The sequence below is a fragment of the Oryx dammah genome, unplaced genomic scaffold (genome assembly GCF_014754425.2).
Source record: "Oryx dammah isolate SB20612 unplaced genomic scaffold, SCBI_Odam_1.1 HiC_scaffold_2, whole genome shotgun sequence".
Classification (NCBI taxonomy): Eukaryota; Metazoa; Chordata; class Mammalia; order Artiodactyla; family Bovidae; genus Oryx; species Oryx dammah.
Genome location: NW_024070186.1, coordinates 64724409 through 64749289, shown reverse-complemented (window position 1 = coordinate 64749289; position 24881 = coordinate 64724409). Strand labels below are relative to the sequence as shown.

Below are 24881 nucleotides of genomic sequence, written 5' to 3'. Positions count from 1 at the left end.
TTATCAGGCTAATAAATTGGAACTTTTAAATATGTGTAGCAGCTTGAACTACAATATTGGTACAAGCTGATCTTACAAGTTGTTCCCTACAGAATAGAGTTAATATGATGAAACTTGAGTGAAGAAATAGAGAGAAAACACCCACACTGATTTTATTTTTATCGAAGGTAAAAACCACCTGCACACATTTCTCTTCAAAGAAAAATGTTCAGTTTCATTTTTCTCTCACAGATAGAAATGTACTCCACAGAATCGGAATGACTTCTTTTGTTTCTTGTTCTATCAGAGTTTGATTTGCATATTTGGGGACATGATAACATGTTCTCTGTGATTTAAAGAGTTTATAAAAAGGTAATTTGATCTCAAATTATAGTTTTCCTTATTTCTAATACTGAAAGCTGCACACCCTTCTGAGAAGTGAGTCATGAGAGGAAGACATTAGCTTGCCTTGTATGAGATAATAATAAAAAAAAAAAGTTCCACAGGGGACGAGTTACATATTATGACACTATGAATATAAGACTCATTTGGATTTAATTCATCACTACATCATGTTGCACAGGAAAGCAATTTTTAAGCAATAGAAGTGCACTTCATTTGTAAAGAGCCCAGCTATAACACACAATCAGTTATTGAAGACAGAAACTGATTTCCCAAATCAGGCATATAAAATTTAATATATTTGCTCCAGTTATAATGAAAGGGAAGGGAACTTCAATGCCATTTTTTTCCAGATAAGAATGACTCTTTGTAAAATTTGTAAGATGCATTTTTGCTTTGGGAATTGATTACATTTTGATACCACCAAATTTAATAAGTTGAGAAAATAAAGCATTTTAAAAATATTTTAAATACTTGGTAGACACTTAGAATGTAATTTCAAATTCTATCCTATAAATTTATTATTACATTATTAAAAATAAGATCTCAGATTAATAAAATAAGTATGATGATGATTATGGGCTATTAAAAAATTCAATTTTCCATATTATTCAGCTTAATACTAAAGACTGACTAAATTATTCTAGAGTGAAAAGTACCCAGCCAAATTGCATTGGTTTATTTAAGTTTCCTAAATCTGCATGTATTGCTAGTTAGGGTTCTCCAGAAAAAGAGGACAAGGATGTATGTATGTATGTGTGTACGTGTATATATACACACACACACACACACACACACACACATATATATATATATACATAAAGGGAGAGAGACAGGGAAAGGGAAGAGGAGGGAGGGAAGGAGGGAGATATCTATTTTAAGAAGACAGCTTATGCAATTGTGGAAGCTTGGCAAGCTCAAAATTTATAGGGTAGACAAGTAGGCTAGAGACAGAGAAGCATTGCAGTTCAAGTTCAAAAGTAGTCAGTGTGATGGTAGAATTCCCTCTTCTTCCAAAGAGGTCAGTGTTTTTCTATTAAGGCCTTCAACTGATTGGTTGAAACCGATCCACATTATTAAAGATAATCTGTTTTACTCAAAGTCTACTGATTTAGATGTTAATCTCATTTAAAACAAAACAAAACACTTTCACAGAAATATCTACAATAATGTTTGACCAAACACCTGTGCACTGTGGCCTAGCCAAGTTGATATATAAAAATAACCATCAAACTGTAGTTATATAAACATCTAACATTTGGGAAAGAAATTCACCTATCCATTTTGTTAGTTTCCCAAGATAGGGTCAGTGGAGAGGAAGCTTTCATCATCCATTTTTAAATATCTGCCTTACCAACCAACTTTACTTTCTCTCCCATCAGCTAGATATATCCATTAATAATAATTTAGGTGACTGCAATAAAATATACAATGTTTACAAAATTCAGTTCACTTCAGTTGCTCAGTCATGTCTAACTCTTTGTGACTCCAATGGACAGCAGCACACCAGGCTGTCTATCACCAACTACCCAAGCTTACTTAAACTCATGTCCATCAAGTCAGTGATGCCATCCAACCATCTCATCCTGTCATCCTCTTCTCTTCCTGCCTTCAATCTTTCCCAGCATCAAGGTCTTTGCCAATGAGTCAGTTCTTCACATCAGGTGGCCAAAGTATTGACATTTCAGCTTAAACGTCAGTCCCTCCGATGAACACCCAGGACTGATCTCCTTCAGGATGGACTGGTTGGAACTCCTTGAAGTCCAAAGGACTTTCAATAGTCTTCTTCAACACCACAGTTCAAAAGCATCAATTCTCCAGCGCTCAGCTTCCTTTATAGTCCAACTCTCACATCCATACATGACTACTGGAAAAACCAAAGCTTTGACTAGATGGACCATTACTAGCAAAGCAGTGTCTCTGCTTTTTAATATGCTGCCTTGGTTCAGTTGAGTTCAGTCACTCAGTCGTGTCTGACTCTGCGACCCATGAACCATAGCATGCCAGGCCTCCCTGTCCATCACCAACTCCCAGAGTCCACCCAAACCCACGTCCATTGAGTCAGTGATGCCATCCAACCATCTCATCCTCTGTTGTCCCCTTCTCCTCCTGCCCTCAATCTTTCCCAGCATCAGGGTCATTTCAAGCAAGTCAGCTCTTCACATCAGGTGGTCAAAGTATTGGAGTTTCAGCTTCAACATCAGTCCTTCCAAAGATCACCCAGGACTGATCTCCTTTAGGATGGACTGGTTGGATCTCCTTGCAGTCCAAGGGACTCTCAAGAGTCTTCTCCAACACCACAGTTCAAAAGCATCAATTCTTTGGCGCTCAGCTTTCTTTATAGTCCAACTCTCACATCCATATATGACCACTGGAAAAACCATAGCCTTTACTAGATGGACCTTTGTTTGTCATATCTTTTCTTCCAAGGAGCAAGCATCTTTAATTTCATGGCTGCAGTCACCATCTTCAGTGATTTTGGAGCCCCTAAAAGTAGGTCTGTCACTGTTTCCATTGTTTCCCCATCTATTTGCCATTAAGTGATGGGAGCAGAAGTCATGAACTTAGTTTTCTGAATGTTGAGTTTTAAGCCAACTTTTTCACTCTCCTCTTTCATTTTCATCAAGAAGCTCTTAGTTCTTCTGCCATAGGGTGGTATCATCTGTATATCTGAGGTTATTGATATTTCTCCTGGCAATCTCGATTCCAGCTTTGCTCATCCAGCCTGGCATTTTGCAATATGTACTCTGCATATAAGTTAAATAAGCAGGGCAACAATATACAGCCTTGATGTACTCCTTTCCCAATTTGGAACCAGTTGACAAAATTACCTCTTTTAAATTACCTACTTTAAATTTCTCCTATAAATTACCCTGATGAGATTATGGGATTCATGTTTTAGCTGCAATTGTCAAATATATTGCTTAATTTCTAAAGCATGGACTGAGATTTTCAAATTGCAAATCTCAAGGGGCCATCCATGTAGGTTATTTGAATCTTGTTTTATTGACATTAAAAAGGGACATGAAAGAGAGAAATGTGTAATCAGTTCCCAACCTTTCCGTGTTTAACCATACTTCACTCCATTAAATGTGATCATTACCAACTTTTCTATTGCAAGAGTGTCAGGAAGTCAAGTGAATCCACAGGAAACTGACATACTTTATCCTCAGAGGAAAAGGTTTATTTTTCCCTTATACTATATCTGACTGATCTTGTTCCTTTTTTTGGAATGAATAAGATCAAGAAGTGAATGGATGAAAAAGCCTATTATAGTCAATGTAGGAAAGATATAAGAAAAAATGTGGTAAGCCTTAAGGTTGAGCAATTTTCAGGATAGGCAGCCAGTAAGCACAGATGATCTTGATATATATGACAAAAATATTTCACTGACCATCACTGAAACAGAGCCCTATCTTTATGTAAAATACATTCATCCCATTAAGAAAAAATCAAATTTGAAAAACTAAGAGTTCCTTTATCTTGATCCTTAACAATCTAATTCATTCCTGGTGTTTCTCAGCAGAGACAGATTTAGTGAAAAAGATAAAGAAAATTTGCTTACTAGGAAAGTAAGTAACCTAATTGTAGTATGTAACTTCAAATATAAAATAATTGAGTGTGGAGTGTGTAGGGAGCAGGAAGAGGGCAAGAGATAAGGGATGAGATTGAGAGAAGGAAAGAGGGTAGAGGGAGAATCCTTTGATTCTACTTCACCATTAAAAAGGAAGAAAGCATGACTTCTAGCTGAACTGGCCTTAGCCTGAGACAACCCATTCCTTACACTGGCAGAGCGTGAAAAGATCGGTGAGGGAATCTACTTTGCACCTCCACCAAACCTGTGATCATAGAAATATCTTTCTGTGCAATGTGTACTTTCATCTCTTCTTTATAGAATGGAAATGCTCTCTAGATTAAACAGAATATCATTAAAAACTGTCGAGTGATTGGCAGACTGCTTGGAATACAGCAGACACACAACACTTGTTTTCAATAGAGAAAAGAAAATCTGCTACCCTTAAAATCAACTTTTTAGCATATTTTATAAGAATGTATATACATTAAAAAGTCAAAGGCTTTATATATATATATATACACATATACATATATATACATAATTTTGAATTTCAGTAATATACATAAAGAGCCAAAAGTATACGTTCTTTTCTTTTAAAAAATGATCATACACATAGAAGTGAAGGCTTTATAAGAAGGTCTATATTCTGAGTACATTGTCTCCTGCAATAAAGATTTACTGAGTGACCATGTACTATGACCCAAGGACTGGGCCAGACTCATAGTTCTTTCTCTCCTGCAAGATAGAAGGTGGTTTATGTCAACAGAAAGAGAGAAAATAAAGTACTGATTGTTGCAGGGAAAGAGAGAAAGAACTCAACTGGTGGGAGATCAAAAAAGGGGATTATAGGGATTCCCTGGAAGTCCAGTGGTTAGTACTCAGGCTTTCACTGAGGCACATGAACACCCTCAAAAGTTGCCTAGGATTAAGAAAGTGGCCTTTGCTTCAAAGACCCTCTGTAAATAATCTTCATTCATCCTCTTGGTGGGTGCTGCTCTTGCTCCTGCCAAAGGCCTAAGGATTGTGAAAGGCGTGAGCTTTCATCTGTGAGTTGAGCCAGTCAGTTAAGGGAATTAATGTCACTCTACATAACACTGAGTAACTGAGTGAAGCAGTTGCTTTATCTAAAGTCCAGAGTAATAAAATATTATGGATAATTAAATAGATCTTATCCTTTGTATTCCTTTTGTGATTAAATTTGAGACAATATGCATTTGCTATCTGGAGAGATCAGTGATAGGATAGCTAATTACTTTCTTTAGGAACCATCACTCTATTACTGTTAAATTCATTCTGTTGTCATTTGCATAAATTGAATTATGTGCACTGCTTAAATACATTTACATGTTTTTCTCCAATTCAAATGCCATTTGCTTTACTGCCTTCTTCATATTTCCCAACCTTCCTGCTCATTCCCTCTAATACTAAAACTGGATAGGAACAAACACACACACACACACACACACACACACACAAAAGACAGGCTAAAATATAATTCAAGACAGAGGAAGAGCAGGAAGATGTCTGGAAAGTACAGCTCAAGATCAGAAAATAGCTGCTGATAGCATCTTCATCAAACCTGGCATTTTAAAAGTATAACAGTAAATTCATATATACACACACACACACACATACATATATATATATATATAGAGAGAGAGAGAATGCTACGCACGAGCTGTGGGGTCAGAGGAGGAATAACATGATAATTTATACATGTCCTAAACTTCTAAAAGAGTTAATCAGCAGCTAAGAAAATATGGCACTTTATTTAATGTTTGTAAAGATCATTTCACAGTATAACTTAACTCCTGGCTAATTACTTGTAATAAGCCAGAGAATAATGAAAAATATTGCCTCTGTCCAAATAATGCAGATATTTTAAAAATCTAGGAATTTTTCTTATTGTTCATTTCATTTTTTTTTAACAAATAAAATACATCAACTAAATGAAATTCAGAAAGATGGGACACCATATATGAAGTAATAGACTATTTCACTACTACAACATTCAGTAAATATAAACTTTTAAATTATAAAAGTAGTTCATACATGCAAAAAAGAACTGCAAGTGGTCAATTAAGATATAAAAGTTTGTCAACACTATTTTTGGCCTATCAAAACAAAAAATAACTAGGACCTAGAAGGTTGGCAGTCCTACAAAGCAATTTGGTAACATGAAGCAAACAACTAAACAAATTTAAACTCTCTGAATCTGTGATCGCTTCCAGGAATTTAGCAGAAGGAAATAATTAAATACACACACTTATGTATGAAAATGTAGTACAAGCTAAATGTATATTTGTAAAGAACAGGCTCAATAAATTCATGTCCTCTACATAAGGGAATACCAGCAACATTTTAATGTAATGATTCAATTCTGTGTTTATTGGTTTGAAAATGGTTCTCACTACACTGTAAGTGGAAAAAATTCAACAGCAGAAGTCAAAAAATATACATGGTATAATGCAATTTTGCTGCTTGATAGGATAAGATAGAAAGAATAAAATTATGGGACTAAAGTGGTAACATTATGGGTGTATACTTTATATTTTTCTAATTTTCTGTCTATATTTCACTTATAAGAAGGGGAAATAATAATTCCCTTTCATTAAAGAAGATACAATATTAGCCATAATTAGAATGTGGAAAGGAACTAAAGAGCCTCTTGATGAAAGTAAAAGAGAAGAGTGAAAAAGTTGGCTTAAAACTCAACATTCAGAAAACTAAGATCATGGCATCTGGTCCCATCACTTCAAGGCAAATAGAAGTGGAAACAGTGGAAACAGTGACAGACTTTATTTTTGTGGGCTCCAATGCTTTGGCCATGTGATGAGAAAAATTGACTCATTGGAAAAGACCCTGATGCTGGGAAAGACTGAAGGCAGGAACTGGGGATGACAGAGGATGAGATGGTTGGATGGCATCACTAACTCGAAGGACATGAGTTTGAGCAAGCTCCGGGGAGTTGGTGATAGACAGGGAAGCCTGGTGTGCTGCAGTCCATGGGGTCACAGAGAGTCAGACACGACTGAGTGGCTGAACTGAACTGAATCAACAGCCTTCCTGCTGAGTTCAGCCAACCAACAGATAATTGGGAGGAGGCCAGAAGGAAGAGAGAAGCCGTGGTACTTCTTACTCTGCTTTCAGTGGTGCCTCTGGCTGAGGTTACATCCCCCACCAACCCATTTGTGTATCCAGAAATTTCCACCTTCCACTGAGTTTCCACAACTCACTCTTTCTCCAGCCTAGGTTTAGTCATGACTCCATTCTGCTGTTTGTCTGTTGGCTGTCTCAGTGTCCCCAAATTGGCTTCTCAGTTTTTCAGCTCCGTTGAAATTATTTCCCTATTTTAAATACCCTCTCTTTTAAATATTCAGGGAGTTTTCTGCTGTGGTTGGATCCTAATTGATACAATCACTCATTATAAGACAATGTTGTATCTTTCACTCAATTCACTATAAATTATTGATACTGAGAAATACCATGGAAATTGTTAGTTTCTTCATTTGACAGAGACATAGAAGGACATAGCAAACAAATGACCATGAGTCGTGTGATGTTCAGACAGAATTATATTTCACCAACATCAGTGCGATATGTCCGTACATAGATTAAATGATGCATCTGTGATGGGCATGCTCCCTAGAAGATCCCTAGAAATGCATGTGTGCTAACATACTGATGGTAATAAGTTGGTGTAACCCAAAAGGAATATCCTTATGACCTAATATCCCTTTCTCTCAACTACCTATACACAACAAATATGTTTCACTTAGGATTAGTCTTTATTACCAAGTATGGAAGACCCAAGTGAATGCTAATAATTAATCTTCCCTTCCAGTTCCTCCCCTCTCTAAATGTATCAACTAGCAAACCCTTTACAGTTCAACATATATGTTAATGATAGGATAAGCAATAAAATTTAACTTACCCATTTGTCATATGATTTGAGTGGAGCTTTTCCCAAAAACTCAGAATTAAAGGCTGATAAAAATATTTTATCATTTAACTTATAAATAACACATTCTGGCTAAAGAGGTCATAGGCAGACTTACCTTAAAAGAGAGATGACCTTTTATAACTGCCTGATACGTGGAATCCAATGTGTTTTAATAAAAGTACTCATTGGGAAGCTCAGTGATGCAGGGAACCAAATACTACCAGTGCTTGCCTTAGCTCTTGACAGTTATTTCAGTCCATAAAGCACATTTATTTTACTCTGATGTCATTAAAAATTTCAATCATATGGCTAATGCACTAGTTTTTATTACATGTACATCCAGCAATCTTTGCATACCAATTTGCCCTACCTGGAATTTCCCAAGAGGGAGAAAATATAGTGGTTCAAGTCTTTTAGTCTCTACAGGGTTTATAGTTCTTATCATTGATTATCAAAGCAGCATCATAAATTTGTATTATATTATCATAAATCTGAAACCATGCATCCCCCTCCATGAAGGGGTTGTTGGTAAGTTATGTCTCTCAGCTTGCCAGACTAACTTTATACCATGGAAACATCACCAGTAGGATATTCCCTGTAAGACATCTTTCCCAGGAGATGTATCCCACCAGCATCCATTTTTTGCACACCTACCTGAAAGACTTCTTAATATCTTCTGCTTGGATTGTCTTGAGAATCTCCTGGTATAACTGAAGATCAAGGGTTCCTGAAGATGTAGCATTTGAAGGGCAATTTTTATGTGAGTAATAGCCTATCAAGATTCCAGAAATAAATAAAATGATTGCCATGCAAAATATTTTTAAAAGGCGGCAAAAGTTGCAGGGATTGCTCTTTGGTGCAGATCTTGTATAATGGGTCACATAGTCAGATTCTTCTTGAAGTCTCTGAAACCTTCCTTTGGGTGAAGTTGCTGGTTGAATGGGATCAAGATTGAGGTCCGCAGTCTCTGAATTTTCCAGGTTTTGATTCTCAGCACTATTTAGCTGGAACTGGTCAAACCCAGGCTCCTCCAGTTCCTTTTCCATGTCCCACTCTAAGTCAAGTGCAGTGGCTTGGAGGTCATCATTGTCTAAGTACTGTGAATGTCCTGGAGCTCTTTGATCTGCACTAACCTTCTGATAGGCCATCTTTTTACCTGTGAAAATAAGAAGAGTATATTTTCTGAAAATAAACCAACAAAGACAACCTCCAAGGTGAAAACAAATAATCTACATCACATTCTAAATCACTTCAGTCATGTCCGACTCTCTGAGATCCTTATGGACTACAGCTTGCCAGTCTCCTCTGTCCATGGGATTCTCCAGGCAAGAATACTGGATTGAGTTGTCATGCTTTGCTCTGGGGCAATCTTCCCAACCCAAATTAGCTGTTTAGAAAATTGTAATGATTATGAGTAGGGGAAATACCTCATTCCTATAGTATGCATAAGTGCATGCATGCATGCTCAGTCATGTTCAACTCTTTGGGATCCCATGGACTATAGCCCTCCAGGCTTCTCTGTCCGTGGGATTTTCCAGGCAAAAATATTGGAGTGGGTTGTCATGTCCTCTTTCAGGGGACCTTCCCAACCCAGGAATCAAACCTGCATCTTTTGCATCTCCTAACTGGCAGTCAGATTCTTTACTGCTGAGCCCTGGGGAAGCCTCCCTAAAGAAAATCATTCAAGAATAATCTTATACTGTGCTGTTGATGTTTACTATAGGAGAAAAGACAATAAATAAAAATAGAAGGCACTCAATACAAAACTATGAGAAAACATAATACAAACACACACACACACAATTCCTCTGAAGCTCAGGAGAATAAAACTCAAATGCACAACTGCATTAAAGATAATGTATGTAATGAAAAAGTTTAAACTTTTTTTTTTAAGGTCACTTTTAAGAAAAACTGAGAACAGAAGCAATAATGTTGTGACTTTTTAAGTTAAGATGTGGGTGTTGGCGGGGGAGACCCTGGGATCAGTTACATTACCAGAGCTCATTTTAAAAATGTTAATTCAGGGTAAGAATGAGAAAAGTAAAATGAAGTAGCACCTCTATAGAAATTCAAGAAGCAAAATAGGGTGTTTTGCCTACTCATGAGTTATCAAAATGATTGGAAAACCTTGACACTACCATAGAAAGCTAACATGTTCCCTGGGATTAGTGACATGAATTGGCCTGGCTCGCTGAACTTTAAATAAAGTCCGGGATGGCATCTATCCAAACAAGAAAGCCTTTTGCCAGGATAGGAGGGTTTAGTTTCATAACCTTGCTACAGAGTGGCAGATGGAGGCTTTTCTCCCCTACACCGTTCTGGATGACAGTTTGCTGTATCCTGCAGAGTGGTATTAGGATAACTGGGCTAATTAACTACAAGTGGTCTTCAGTCTGTATTCAGTAACACACTGATGTATTGTGGTTGCAGATTAAGAGTATTTATACTTAAATTTTCTGTGTATTAGATTTGTCATCCCAGCTGGATTCTAAGGTCTCCCACTATGTTTTATGATTTTTTCTATGTGCACCACTGTGGTGGGTGAAAAACAGAGCACAGCCGACAACTGACTTCCTAAATGCCTTAGGGCCAGTTGTGAACAAGTGAACTCTAATGAAAAAGGTACAAAGACTTCATGAAAGAGTGGCATTATGTACAGAATTATGGGTATATACAATTTCAATCGTGGCTGGCAGATGTCCATATACATTAAAACGTCCTGAATGTTTAAGATAGTTCAAGTACCATTAAATACTAATTTTACAATATAAAAATTTTAACTCTAATTAGATTTCTCATCTGCTACCATATCATCTAGGATTTAGTCTTGTCCAGAGCTGACTCAATAAAGATGAGTATCTAATATATGTCACCTAGGATTTAGTTTTGTCCAGAGCTGACTCAATAAAGATGAGTATCTAATATATGTCAGGTACTGGGATAGGCAGTGAAAACGAAGATGAACAACGATGATTCCGTATTCCTCAAGTAGGGAATGATTCAAAAAGAACAACAGACATTTGAACAAACAAGTCAGTCATATAACAAATACAAAAATGCAAGGGAGATTCAGTGGTGATGGGTTCTAGCAGGAAATGTGGGAAATGACTCTGTTCAAGTTATTTCTAACTGGAGAGAAGAGAGGAGTACTACTGAAGAGAAGGGAGAAGTTAAACTAGAGCAGACAAGGGGTGTGAGAGGAGAGCAGCTAGGCGGGGGTGAAATATATAAACACACAGATGAATACGAGTGCATGGTACATGGACCACTCACTTGATAAACCCAGACTGGTGTGCTATGACAGAGGATGGAGCACAGAGCCTGAGTTGGAGAAAAAAGCTAAGAAAGGGTAATCGTGGGCAAGAGGCTTACCTTCTCTGCAGCTCAGGGTCTTCATTTGTGAAACAGTCATGATGGTAACATAAACCTCATAGGACTCTCAGTAGAATTAACTGAGGTAGTGAACCTAAAGCACCGGTTTGTGTCATATAGGCTGTATGGGTTTGAAGGGCCATTTCTTATATTAGAGGAGGGAGGAGAGTCAAGCATTGTTGAAAGAAAGAAAATGAGTTAGATAATAGAGAAGACAGACATGATTCTTCACGACATTGTGGAAAAGGGAGGAGGTTGCATAATATGCTCATGCGCATGCACACACACAATATGATACTTGTTGTTTTACAGGTAGTCCCTGTGTAGACTAGGGTCTCTTTTTTAAAGTGCCAAATGACATACTAACTGTTACACGGGAGCTTAATTGAAACTATGTATTAGAACAGCCTCAGGAGTGACTTTTTCCCCCTCCCTCTTCTGTTCTGCTTCCTTCCCTCTCCCCTTTTTCTGCTTGACCTGGTTTCCACAATGATTCAAAAAAAAATGCATTATTTGAATTCTTTGGTCACATCAAGACAAGCAGAGAAATGGAGCGATTATGGAGTTAGTGATAATTATTGACAGGTTAGGAGATGGTTATAGTTGATTAAAAAAAAAAAAAGCAGCATGAGATATTACTAGAGAACAGGAAAAACCTGAAGGCAGGAGAAATAAAGTATCTTTAAAATCCATGATTCTAACCTATTTCATATTACAGAAGAGGAAGCTGATGTCCAATGCTGAATCATTCTTTTGTCTGAGAAAAGTGGTATTTGGGGACACATTTCAGGTGATTTGTGGTTTTATAAAACTATGAGATTAATGTTAGTGATTAATAAACTGTGGTGTTAAAAACCCCACAATCCATTTTTTAATGTACACTGCAAAATACTACAAATTCTAGCAGTTATCCATTTTTTTTCTTATTTGACTTATCTTGACATATGATTATTTACTTCTTTAACTGTTCAGTTTATGCATTATTGATTTATTTAGACACTGTTTCAATATACTTTTCTAGATTTTTTTCCTCCCATTTTAATGAATCAGAGTGTCTCTAATAGTTTTATTTAAAAATACTGAATTGTAGACTGTGGTTTATGCTCAAGGAAGATTTTGGCACACAGAAGTTACTACAGAAATGTGAGATCTCTAATTCTGACCTCTAATACAAACATTCAAAGTCACTTCTCTACAAATCATTTACAAACCAACTGCAGTGATGAGGAAGAGTTTTCATTTCTACCCTGACAATAGGCATTCCATCACCTGTACATCAGCAATTTAACGCTTTTCAAACATCAGACAGAGCCATCAATTAGAATGTTATGCAGATACAGATATTAACTCCTCATCATGATGGATATCTCCCTGACATCCTTACCACCACTTCTGGACTCATTATGCATTTATAAATTTACACTAAATTCTATGTTTCAGGAGAGCAGTATCTGCATGAATTGAGCCACTTGATCTAACAAAACCCAAAATTTTAGAAAATTTTCAAAGAAATAAGTTTGTGATAACATAAAATGGGCTTCCCTGGTGGCTCAACTGGTTGCGAATCTGCCTGCAATGCGGGAGGCCTGGGTTCTATCCCTGGGTTGGGAATATCCCCTGGAGATGAGAATGGCCACCCACTACAGTATTCTGACCTGGAGAATTCCATGGACTGTATATTCAATGGCGTCTCAAAGAGTCAGACAAAACTGAGTGACTTTCACTTTCAACACATATAATAAAGCATTTAATAAGTTACTTGATAAATTTATATTATAGATTATTAGAAATTCATTTGTTTAAAATTATCTTAAGGCAAAAATGGGGCTTCCCTGGTGGCTCAGATGGTAAAGAGTCAGTCTGCCAAGCAGGAGACCCAGGTTTGATCCCTGGGTCAGTAAGATCCCCTGCAGAAGGACATGGCAAGCCACTCCAATATTCTTGCCTAGAGAATTCCATGGACAGAGGAGGCTGACAGGCTACAGTCCATGGCTTCACAAAGAGTCGGACACAGCTGAGTGACTAACACACACACACAAAGGAAAATATTATACCTTTTTACAAAAATATAAATCTCAGCCCTGACAGTTCTGTTTCACTTACCCTATTTAAAATGAACTTCTCAAAAATTAAACTGAATGAAATTAATAATATATTCAGTTTTAAATAAGGATGAATTATTTCCTTTGTCCCACAAAAATAATGTAGCTTTCTTTAAAAACCTATTACCCATGAGATCAAGAAAAGGAAATATCACTTTTTTTTTTTACCAAAACTTTCAAATTCCCAAATACAATGAAAAGTTTGTATTGTAAAAGAAATCTCCAGCAAAATCAATATGTCTTAGGTATGATTGCATAATTAGGTCAAACTTCGAACATTTTATACAACTGAGGTACTTGATTCATTTTAACTTATACTGTCATATTAGTTTACAGCTACCATATATGAGTAATTGAAAAAAAATACATGGGGCAGATTTTAGAATCTACCACATGAATTTTTCCCTAAAAGAAATGTACTTAGTAGGTATACATCAAGTCATAGAAAGTTATTCCATTCCGTTCCGCTCAGTCGTGTCCCACTCTTTGCAACCCCATAAATCACATCACGCCAGGCCTCCCTGTCCATCACCAACTCCCGGAGTTCACTCAGACTCACGTCCATCGACTCAATGATGCCATCCAGCCATCTCATCCTCGGTCGTCCCCTTCTCCTCCTGCCCCCAATCCCTCCCAGCATCAGAGTCTTTTCCAATGAGTCAGTTCTTCACATGAGGTGGCCAAAGTAGTGGAGTTTCAGCTTTAGCATCATTCCCTCCAAAGAAATCCCAGGGTTGATCTCCTTCAGAATGGACTGGTTGGATCTCCTTGCAGTCCAAGGCACTCTCAAGAGTCTTCTCCAACACCACAGTTCAAAAGCATCAATTCTTCGGCGCTCAGCCTTCTTCACAGTCCAACTCTTACATCCATACATGACCACAGAAAAAACCATAGCCTTGACTAGACGGACCTTACTCGGCAAAGTAATGTCTCTGCTTTTGAATATGCTATCTAGGTTGGTCGTAACTTTGAAATAGGAGTATTTGTTGCATCCTTACATTTTTTATTATACTACTTCTTTTCATTTTGTTATAAAACTTAATTTTTATGAAAAGCACAATTTTCAAATACCTTATTTATTTAGGTGAATCCCTTCCTACCCAGGCCTGCAGCGCAGGCTAAGTTATTTTTAAAGTTCAATATACTCAAACATTTATCTTTTATACACACACATTCTTTTGTAAGGGAAAGAAAACAAATATAAGATGAACTAAGAGATATTTTTCTACACTATGACAAGCTTAGGTCAATAAAAGTGAATTTGTATTCTTACTAAGCATATGAGTAGTATCAATTTAAAATAAATTGATACTTCTGAATTCTAAATCTTTCACAAATTTTTACTGGCTGAAACTAAGTAAATTATATAAGTGTAAAAAATGAATATAGAAATAGGCTAAAATTTCAATATATAAAATACAGTCTTTCAAATCTAATAGCACAACAGCTGGCAGATACTTTAGAAAATAAATACACACTAAATGCAAGTTTCATTTTTAATAAGTTATATGTTACAGATGTCACTTAGAAATAAAATTATGGTGCTGTTACTCCCTTGCTCAGCATTCACAATGAGGGAATTTACTACATGAATGCTCTGACCTTATCAATCTCTAAATTAACACTATAGTCAGACTACTTGGTTCAAATCCTAGCTCTGCTATGTAATTTAAACCAATCACTTAATTTCTTTATACTTAAACTCCAAATTTGTAAAATGGATATATTAAGAGCATTGTATTTGCAGCATTACTACAAGTGATATAAATTATTAAAGGTGCTTAGAACAAGGTCTAACATGGTGTAAGTGATCCACTAACACAGCATCACTCCACATCTATAGTGTTTAAGAAATTAAATATTTGGAGCATACAACTTTAAAATACAGACTTAATTAAATTATGACCAGAGGGCTTAAGTTTCAATCACAAGAACCTGGAGATAATGAGATGAAGCAGTACACTCAAGCACTTTTGAGAATGGGAAGCATCTGTTAGTCATTAACTGTGCTTCAGATAGATATGAGAGAAGTGGGGCTAATACATACACAAAAGTTATCATGACATTTGACCTGCAACTGCCAATTCTGCACCATGCTATTACAGAGTTGAGTTTCTTTACAGTAAATTAAAAAAAAAAAAAAAGCTTTTTCATAATGCTCAAGAGTTCGGTTTAACGATTTAAGGAATTCGTGATAATTAATCATTAACATGGGTTAGGCATTTTTTTTGTAGAAAACTATATTTGCTTAGATGGTTGACTTGATCCATTGACTATGATGATACTGATAGTATTTTAACTGTAACAGTATAAAAGACCATACAGATCTTATTGGAATTATGAACACATCTGAAGGCTTTTCTACTTGTAAAAGTTACAAGTAAGATAAATAAATGAGGCTGGCAGATTAATTTGAAAACATAAGGCAGAATCTCAATTTCCTATGACAGCTCTATGATTGAATCTTTATTGTACAATGGGGAAAAATATATTCATATAGTGTTTCCTGAAGCTTTGAATGTCAAATCATTTGCTGGTTGGAGTGGATTGATTTGAGGCAAAGGCATTTCTTAGAAATGTCAGTGCATCATCAAAAGCCATTCATTATGCACCTCCGTGCAGCATCACTTTAGATGCTGCACCAGTGAACTAGGAGTGCCCAGAGGAATTTTTATATTTAAGTTAAGGATATTCCTTACAGGCTGAAAATATTTGACATAAATTTTTCAGTATGAACCTAGTTTGTACAAATAAAGCCTATATTTGTGAAATAAATTTTTGTTGTTGAAAGCTTTAATGGTCTCAACTTGAGAGCAGGGCCAAAGATAAAACTATAAAAAGAGTAATACAGAAGACTCTCTTCCCTGACTTAATTTTTTCAGTATAATGAGATTTTTTTTTTTCCAATCTGGTTTTGTGAAATGGAACCTGGCAATTGCCATAGTGTCTGGAAAGGCAGTAAGAATTCCTTATGTTTTGCAAGTCTGTATGATAACTGTATAAAATAAATGACAATAATTATTTGTTGTTCATGCTTCACTAATTTAAAGACTTTATAAAGTAAGAGGAAATTATTATCTGTGCTTTATTTCAGGGGTAAAAAATACAAATAGGCCAAACCTACTCTGAAACAGATAATTGTACACTGAATTTAGGGAGAGTAGATCATCAAGCTGAAGGTATATAACTAAAAACTTAACTCCGAGGCCTGAGTACTTTGATCTCTAAATGACATGTAAAAGGTACTTCTAGGATGCCAAATTTATGAGCTATAAATTGCCAAATCCAGTCAAAACCATTTGAGGGAAAATTATTTGATGAAATCCAGCAGGTTTGTGTAAGTGTACTTTATATCACTTGCATATGTATAACCACCTGGTGGTTCCCTGAGTGGGCTGGCCTTCCTTTGGGTACTTATGTGTAAAGCACACTAACTGTATAGTTTGTTGGGCCCACCCAAGTTCCTGCATTTAAAGTAAGGTTTTCCAATATCAGAATGATATAATTCAATACAAAACTTGGCTAAGAGAAGACAATTTAAATGAACTGAAATGATGAAGTATACTCTATGGCTCACTTGAACAGGTAGATACTCTAGATAGTACTATGTGTTCAAATTACTGAGTTTCAATTTCCTCTAGCATCACAAAACTATTTTAGGGATATGTAAATCATTCCTGTTTCTGCCATGACTCCTTTCCTGCTCGTTTTTTATGTTGATTCCTTCTAGATTCTAGAGTGTCCTTTGTTTCCCCTTCCAAGTCATCATTGCACTTATTCTAAAGTATTTATAAAGTATTCACTAACTTGCACAGAATTTACATCCTGTCCCTTTTCAGAGTAATGCACATGGCCTACACTAGAAATGCAGGAGAGAAAGGACACCACAAACTATAAAATAAATGAGAGGATAAAAACTCTGATCATGTAAGGAAAGTCACTGAAATTCAGCGTTAATGTAGGTGTGAGCTTCACTGAAGTCAGGATGCAGAAGATTCTGTGGGGTCTTCTTAGGCTCAGTCAGCCTTCTCCTAATCTCACTTGTTAATTATAAAACTCAGTTTTAGCTGAAGAGTTTACATTTACTTTTTCTGAGTTATCTCTCTTTGTAGTTGCCAATTTCCAACATGGTAAGCAACCTTCTCTATCTAGTCAGAGAAATCTATGAGTCTCTTTTTTATCTTTAACTCTTATATTTGAATATATAACACACCCATGTTATGGTATCCAAAACCATATGCTAATAGATGATTTATGGAGCCCTTAAAATAAGCAAGGATTTACTATAAGGTTAACACAATGTACATGATGTCATTTAATCAAACAAGCCTATAAGTTAAGTACTATTACTATTCCCATTTTACAGATGATATATCCAGGTGATACTAGTGGTAAAGAACCTGCCTGCCAATTTAGGAGACATAAGATGTGGGTTCAATCCCTGGGTCAGGAAGATCCCCTGGAGGAGGGCATGGCAACCCACCCCAGTATTCTGGCCTGGAGAATCCCATGGACAAAGGAGTCTGCTGGGCTACAGTCCATGGGGTTGCAGAGTCAGACATGACTGAAGCAACTTAGCAAGCATCTGTGACTCAGGGATTAAGTCATTTCCTCAAGTTCTCACAACTATTAAAGTGCAAGTAGCTGGAGCATCACAGCTGACCTGTCAAATTCCAAAACCTACTCTTTTCAAACATTACAACATTCAGACTCTGAAAGTCCCCAAAAGCTGGTATGATGTTAGCAATTTCAGAGATCTGATGGGTTTATTTATCCTTGTTTTGTCACCAATATGACTACAAGCACCAGATGTGCATTAAATTTGAATGATTCTGCTTGGATCCTTACATTCCCCTGGAGGTTGCTCTGACTCCAGGACCTAAGAGATCTCTGTAGCTTGCTCTCCGCATTGCTCTGGCTCACACTGATGTTTCTGGGCATTGTGGTTTCAAATTAGGGAGCATTGCTTCCATGTCCATTGCTCTGAGGAAAAAACCACAATCTCCACTTTATGGTCTCTTCTAAGCAATACTTTCAAAATTTCTTTTCTCTTGCTACTGGGGGACAAAGAGCAGAACAACTGTGCTTAGAACTTGGAAACTACAGTTCACATTCAACCTGCTGCTGTCCTGTTTTCAGGCAGTTGAACTCTTTGATTCCAGCCCTACTATGTGTGGTTTGCATGAGTCTAAGAGGGCTTGAGAATGTCAAGAGTTAATGTGTCAATACACAGTCGCTGCTCTGCTCTGAGACCTGCCTGCCAGGAGGACCTCTTTAGCTTGATAGATACACTGCAATTTTTTATCCTTTCAGCCAATGTGAATGATCTTAAATTGCGGCTTTTTGACTACAGCTCTTGGATTTCTGGGAACAGACAGAAGGTGCTTTTATCTACATGAGACCACTAAGCACTCTATTTTTCACTTTTTTCAAAGGCACTTATTGGCTTACTTTTTAAATAGCTTTACCCTTCAAAAAGTATCAACAGGTTTCTACCAACTGGAAGTGCTTTATTTTAAAATTTGTATCCCTATGTTTCCTAAAATCATAACACAGAAATACTATTCAAGGTCTAGGTTGGTAATTCAAGGCACCCGGAAACTGTGCTTTTTGTTCTCGAAATGATTCTTCTCATACTTGGTCCTTAAGGGTGTTATTAGGAAAAAAAAATGTTAATAGATGGTGGGAAAGGAAGCAGCCCAGAAAAAACATGGGTAGAGAATGTTTATGTTCACTTAAAATTCAGTTAGAAAATATGTATCATATTTAGTTCAGTTCAGTTGCTCAGTTGTCTCTAACTCTTTGTGATCCCATGGACTGCAGCACAACAGGCCTCCATGTCCATTACTAACTCCCGGAGTTTACTCAAACTCATGTCCATCAAGTCAGTGATGCCATCCAACCATCTCATCCTCTGTCATCCCCTTCCCCTCCCACCTTCAATCTTTCCTAGCATCAGGGTCTTTTCAAATAAGTCAGTTCTTCACATCAGGTGTCCAAAGTATTGGAATTTCAGCTTCAGCATCAATCCTTCCAATGAATATTCAGGACTGATTTCCTTTAGGATGGACTGGTTATATCTCCTTGCAGTAAAAGGGACTCTCAAGAGTCTTCTCCAACACCACAGTTCAAAGGCATCAGTTCTTCGGTGCTCAGCTTTCTTTATAGTCCAACTCTCACATCTATACATGACCACTGGAAAAACCATAGCTTTGACTAGACGGACATTTGTTGGCAAAGTCAAGTTTCTGCTTTTTAATACGCTGTCTAGGTTGGTCGTAACTTTTCTTGCAAGAAGCAAGTGTCTTCATTTCATGGCTGCATTCACCATCTGCACTGATTTTGGAGCCCAAAATAGTAAAGTCTCTCACTGTTTCCATTGTTTCCCCATCTATTTGCCATGAAGTGATGGGACCGAAAGCCATGGTCTTAGTTTTCTGAATGTTGAGTTTTAAGCCAACTTCTTCAGTCTCCTCTTTCCTTTTATCAAGAGGCTCTTTAGGTGTTCTTCTTTTTCTGCTGTAAGGGTGGTATCATCTGCATATCTGAGGTTATTGATATTTCTCCCGGCAATCTTGATTCCAGCTTGTGCTTCAACCAGCCCAGCATTTCTCATGATGTCCTCTGCACATAAGTTACATAAGCAGGGTGACCATATATAGCCTTGATGTACTACTTTACCAATTTGGAACCAGTCTGTTGTTCCATGTCCAGTCCTAACTGTTGCTTCCTGACCTGATACAGATTTCTCATATGAACCATCCCAAATCTATATTGGGTAAATTCTGAAAGACTATCCTTCAGCTAAACATCCAAGAGTAAAATACTGATGCAAAAATTTTAATATTAAGTTTATAAGCTATTACACCATGGAGTTAAGGAAATTAAAATTGGAAATTTAACCAAAAATACAATGATAGGAATTCACTATAGTTAACAGCATGGTATGCTCCTTATAAGACAAAGATCTTGTATATTAATTCACCTAATCTTAGGGCTAGAATTGAAATTAAGTGAATTATTGTTTGCAAAAGTAGTAGAAATACATTAATTGTAAGAAAATAAATATTTGCAAAACTTTCAATTGACAACTGATGGCAGAATCACAATTGAAATATTTTTAACATAATCTCAAGCAGAACAATAGAGCAACAATTTGCCCAAGATTTTGCTATTCTTTCTTACATCTAAAATGCCATATCCATAATTATATACATATACATATATATATATATATATCTGAAGCTAAACATGAATATATTTTTGCAGTGTTTTCTTCTAGACCTCCCACTCATACAAAAAATATATTATCTAGAGAAAAGATGACAAAATTATCTTAACACCCAAAGTCCAAATTGTTTCTATAAGTGACCTTTCCTTTAAGTATGATAATACTAGTAATTATTAACCTTTTCAATAAAGAAGAGATTTATTGAAGATGAAACAGGATGAGAAATACAATAGCAATATATTACATCTGTATAACAGTTTGGCATTGAGAAGCTAATTTTTTATTACTAATTTACATACATGCATACTAATAGTTTTGTGTAAATTAAAGCAACTAAACAATTTACCAAAAACTGTATTAGGCACTGCTTATGTCATTTATATTTTATTTATGAACAGGAATATTATAAAAAATGGAAGACCTCCAATGGCACATAAAAGTAATGCTGATATGAAATTAAATGTCAGGCAAAAGTCATGAAAATGCAATATTCACAAAGGCATTAAATGTAAAATGTTTAGCAGAACTTTTATATAATTGACACTATTGAAAGGTAGTTTATTATAATACACGCAAACTTTTCAAACTCACCTAGCACTTCAGTTTTAAAATGTCTAATGTTACTTTACCAACATGAATTTTAGCTTCTTATTTTCTTTCTTCCTATGATACATCCTTTATCTTTTTTGTTTGTATTTTTGCCTCCCTTCAGCCATTCCCATTATTTTGTTTTCACTTTCTCATTTTTACTTTTTTAACTATTGATGTTACAGGAAATCGCTGAAGATAAAATAACTGAACTTAAGGAATTCATTTAATTATTTTCTATGTATTAGGAATGATGTATCTTGAATAATCAGTGGATTTATTTGAAATGAAGACCTGATGGTGAAATCAAAGATTACGTTTGGCCCTACCATTGCAATCACACCAAATCTTGAATCTCCCAATAATAGTAAAACTCAACATACCCTTAACCTACTGCTTGGGAGTTCTGTTCTCTGACATTCTATAGGAAAAATGAAAGGCCTTGTCTCTAATACTCTATAGAGATTTCCTTCAGCTCTTGGGACTGGTGGGTTTTCTCACTGCATTCGTCCTCTATAACTATAACCCTTAAAAAGATTCTCCCTCTCAGTAAGAGATTTTAGAAACCAAAATATTCTTTTTCTTTTCTTTTCTGCAATCTTATAGAAGGTTGAGGTATTTAATAATTGCTGAGTAGTTTTAAAATATGTCAGAGACTGAAATAATGGAAATATTATAGTTTCTGCCTAAAAAGGAACAGAATCTTTAAAGACGTGGAAAATCAAAATTAAATTCAAAATTAAAACAGAGACAAGAATTCCAACACAAGTTGTAAGTAGATGGTCTTGACTAGTTTAATCGTGTTAAAGAGTATAGTATTAGGGGAAAAAGGCACACATGTACTACTGTATACCCTTTACTTATACTAATTCATTTAACCATCAAATCATATCATAAAGTTACCATTGTTATCATCTCCACTTTACAAATCAAAACACTACAGAGAGAGAGAGCTTAAATCCCTTGCAGATAGCACAGGACTTAAACTCAGGCACTGTGGTTCCAGTGCCTGTGTCCTTAACCACTCTACAAGCATGACTTCAATCACATAGAGCATAGTTTTAGTTCCTCCAAAAATTAAGAAAAAAAAAACAGAACATCACTCAGTTTCCTCACAATCAAACCCTAACAACATTTTGTAATATGACCTTTTCATAGAATTTCCATCCCTAAGTAGCTATCTTAGTGTCTTTCAGGAAAAGAGTGAAGATAGGAAATGAACAAACTCACCTATTCATATATAGACATAAGCCTCTACTCTCTGGCTTACTAAATCAGCTTGTGGCTTTCCCAAATAAATTTCAAAATCATTCACATGGCTATTGATGCCAAGTTCATGATATTTATAATTAATTTTCCTGTTTTCTGTCAAACTTCAACATGAATCAACCATCGTTTCAGTTAGTTCAGTCGCTCAGTCATGTCCGACTTTTTGCGACCCCATGAACTGTAGCACGGCAGGCCTCCCTGTCCATCACCAACTCCTGGAGTTTACCCAAACTCATGTCCATCGAGTCTGTGACGCCATCCAGCCATCTCATCCTAGTCGTCCCCTTCTCCTCCTAGTCGTCCCCTTCTCCTCCTGCCCCCAATCCCTCCCAGCATCAGAGTCTTTTCCAATGAGTCAACTCTTTGCATGAGGTGGCCAAAGTATTGGATTTTCAGCTTTAGCATCATTCCTTCCAATGAACATCCAGGACTGATCTCCTTTAGGATGGACTGATTGGATCTCCTTGCTGTCCAAGGGACTCTCAAGAGTCTTCTCCAACACTACAGTTCAAAAGCATCAATTCTTCGGCGCTCAGCTTTCTTCACAGTCCAACTCTCATATCCATACTTGACCACTGGAAAAAATATAGCCTTGACTAGACTGACTTCTGGAGAAGGCAATGGCACCCGACTCCAGTACTCTTGCCTGGAAAATCCCATGGACAGAGGAGCCTGGTAGGCTGCAGTCCATGGGGTCACTAAGAGTCGGACACGACTGAACGACTTCAGTTTCACTTTTCACTTTCATGCATTGGAGATGGAAATGGCAACCCACTCCAGTGTTCTTGCCTGGAGAATCCCAGGGACGAGGGAGCCTGGTGGGCTGCCATCTATGGGTCGCACAGGGTCAGACGCAACTGAAGCAACTAGCAGCAGACTGACTTCTGTTGGCAAAGTAAAGTCTCTGCTTTTGAATATGCTATCTAGGTTGGTCATAACTTTTCTTCCAAGGAGTAAGCGTCTTTTAATTTCATGGCTGCAATCACCATCTGCAGTGATTTTGGACCCCACAAAATAAAGTCTGACACTGTTTCCACTGTTTCCCCATCTATTTCCCATGAAGTGATGGGACCAGATGCCATGATCTTAGTTTTCTGAATCTTGAGCTTTAAGCCAACTTTTTCACTCTCCACTTTCACTTTCATCAAGAGGCTTTTTAATTCCTCTTTACTTTCTGCCATAAGGGTAGTATCATCTGCATATCTGAAGTTATTGATATTTCTCCTGGCAATCTTGATTCCAGCTTGCATTTCTTCCAGCCCAGCATTTCTCATGATATACTCTGCATATAAATTAAATAAGCAGGGTGACAATATACAGCCTTGATGTACTCCTTTTCCTATTTGGAACCAGTCTGTTGTTCCATGTCCAATTCTGTTGTTTCCTTACCTCCATGTAGGTTTCTCAAGAGGCAGATCAGGTGGTCTGGTATTCCCATCTCTTTCATAATTTTCCACAGTTTATTGTGATCCATACAGTAAAGGGGCTTGGCATAGTCAATAAAGCAGAAATAAATGTTTTTCTGGAGCTTTCTTGCTTTTTTGATGATCCAGCAGATGCTGGCAATTTGATCTCTGGTTCCTCTGCCTTTTTTAAAACCAGCTTGAACCCTGGAAGTTCATGGCTCATGTATTCCTGAAGCCTGGCTTTGAAAATTTTGAGTATTACTTTACTAGCATGTAGATGAGTGCAATTGTGAGGTATTTTGAGCATTCTTTGGCATTGCCTTTCTTTGGGATTGGAATGAAAACTGACCTTTTCCAGTCTTGTGGCCACTGCTGAGTTTTCCAAATTTGCTGGCATATTGAGTACACCACTTTCAAAGCATCATCTTTCAGGATTTGAAATAGCTCAACTGGAATTCCATCACCTCCACTAGCTTTGCTCATAGTGATGCTTTCTAAGGCCCACTTGACTTGACATTCCAAGATATCTGGCTCTAGGTAAGTGATCACACCATCGTGATTATCTGGGTTGTGAAGCTCTTTTTTGTACAGTTCCTCTGTGTATTCTTGTCACATCATCTTAATATCTTCTGCTTCTGTTAGGTCCATACAATTTCTGTCCTTATTGAGCCCATCTTTGCATGAAATGTTCCCTTGGTGTCTCTAATTTTCTTGAAGAGATCTCTAGCCTTTCTCATTCTGTTGTTTTCCTCTATTTCTTTGCATTCATCACTGAGGAAGTCTTTCTTATCTCTCCTTGCTCTTCTTTGGAACTCTGCATTCAAATGGGAATATCTTTCCTTTTCTCCTTTGCTTTTTGATTCTCTTCTTTTCACAGCTATTTGTAAGTTCTCCCCAGACAGCCATTTTGCTTTTTTGCATTTCTTTTCCATGGGGATGGTCTTGATCCCTGTCTCCTCTACAATATCATGAACCTCTGTCCATAGTTCATCAGGCACTCTGTCTATCAGAT

The 24881-nt window shown here is 36.8% G+C and overlaps 1 protein-coding gene across 2 annotated transcripts in view; it reads right to left on the bottom strand.

The window, feature by feature from the left end:
• Positions 1-24881, bottom strand: part of NAALADL2 (N-acetylated alpha-linked acidic dipeptidase like 2) — a 1592461-nt gene that overhangs the window by 867427 nt on the left and 700153 nt on the right. For both annotated transcript variants that reach the window (XM_040249092.1, XM_040249084.1), the window contains one exon: positions 8556-9057. In XM_040249092.1, coding sequence (XP_040105026.1) covers positions 8556-9049 — 494 coding nt within the window. In that variant the 5' untranslated portion in view covers positions 9050-9057. The remainder of the gene's footprint in view (positions 1-8555; positions 9058-24881) is intronic.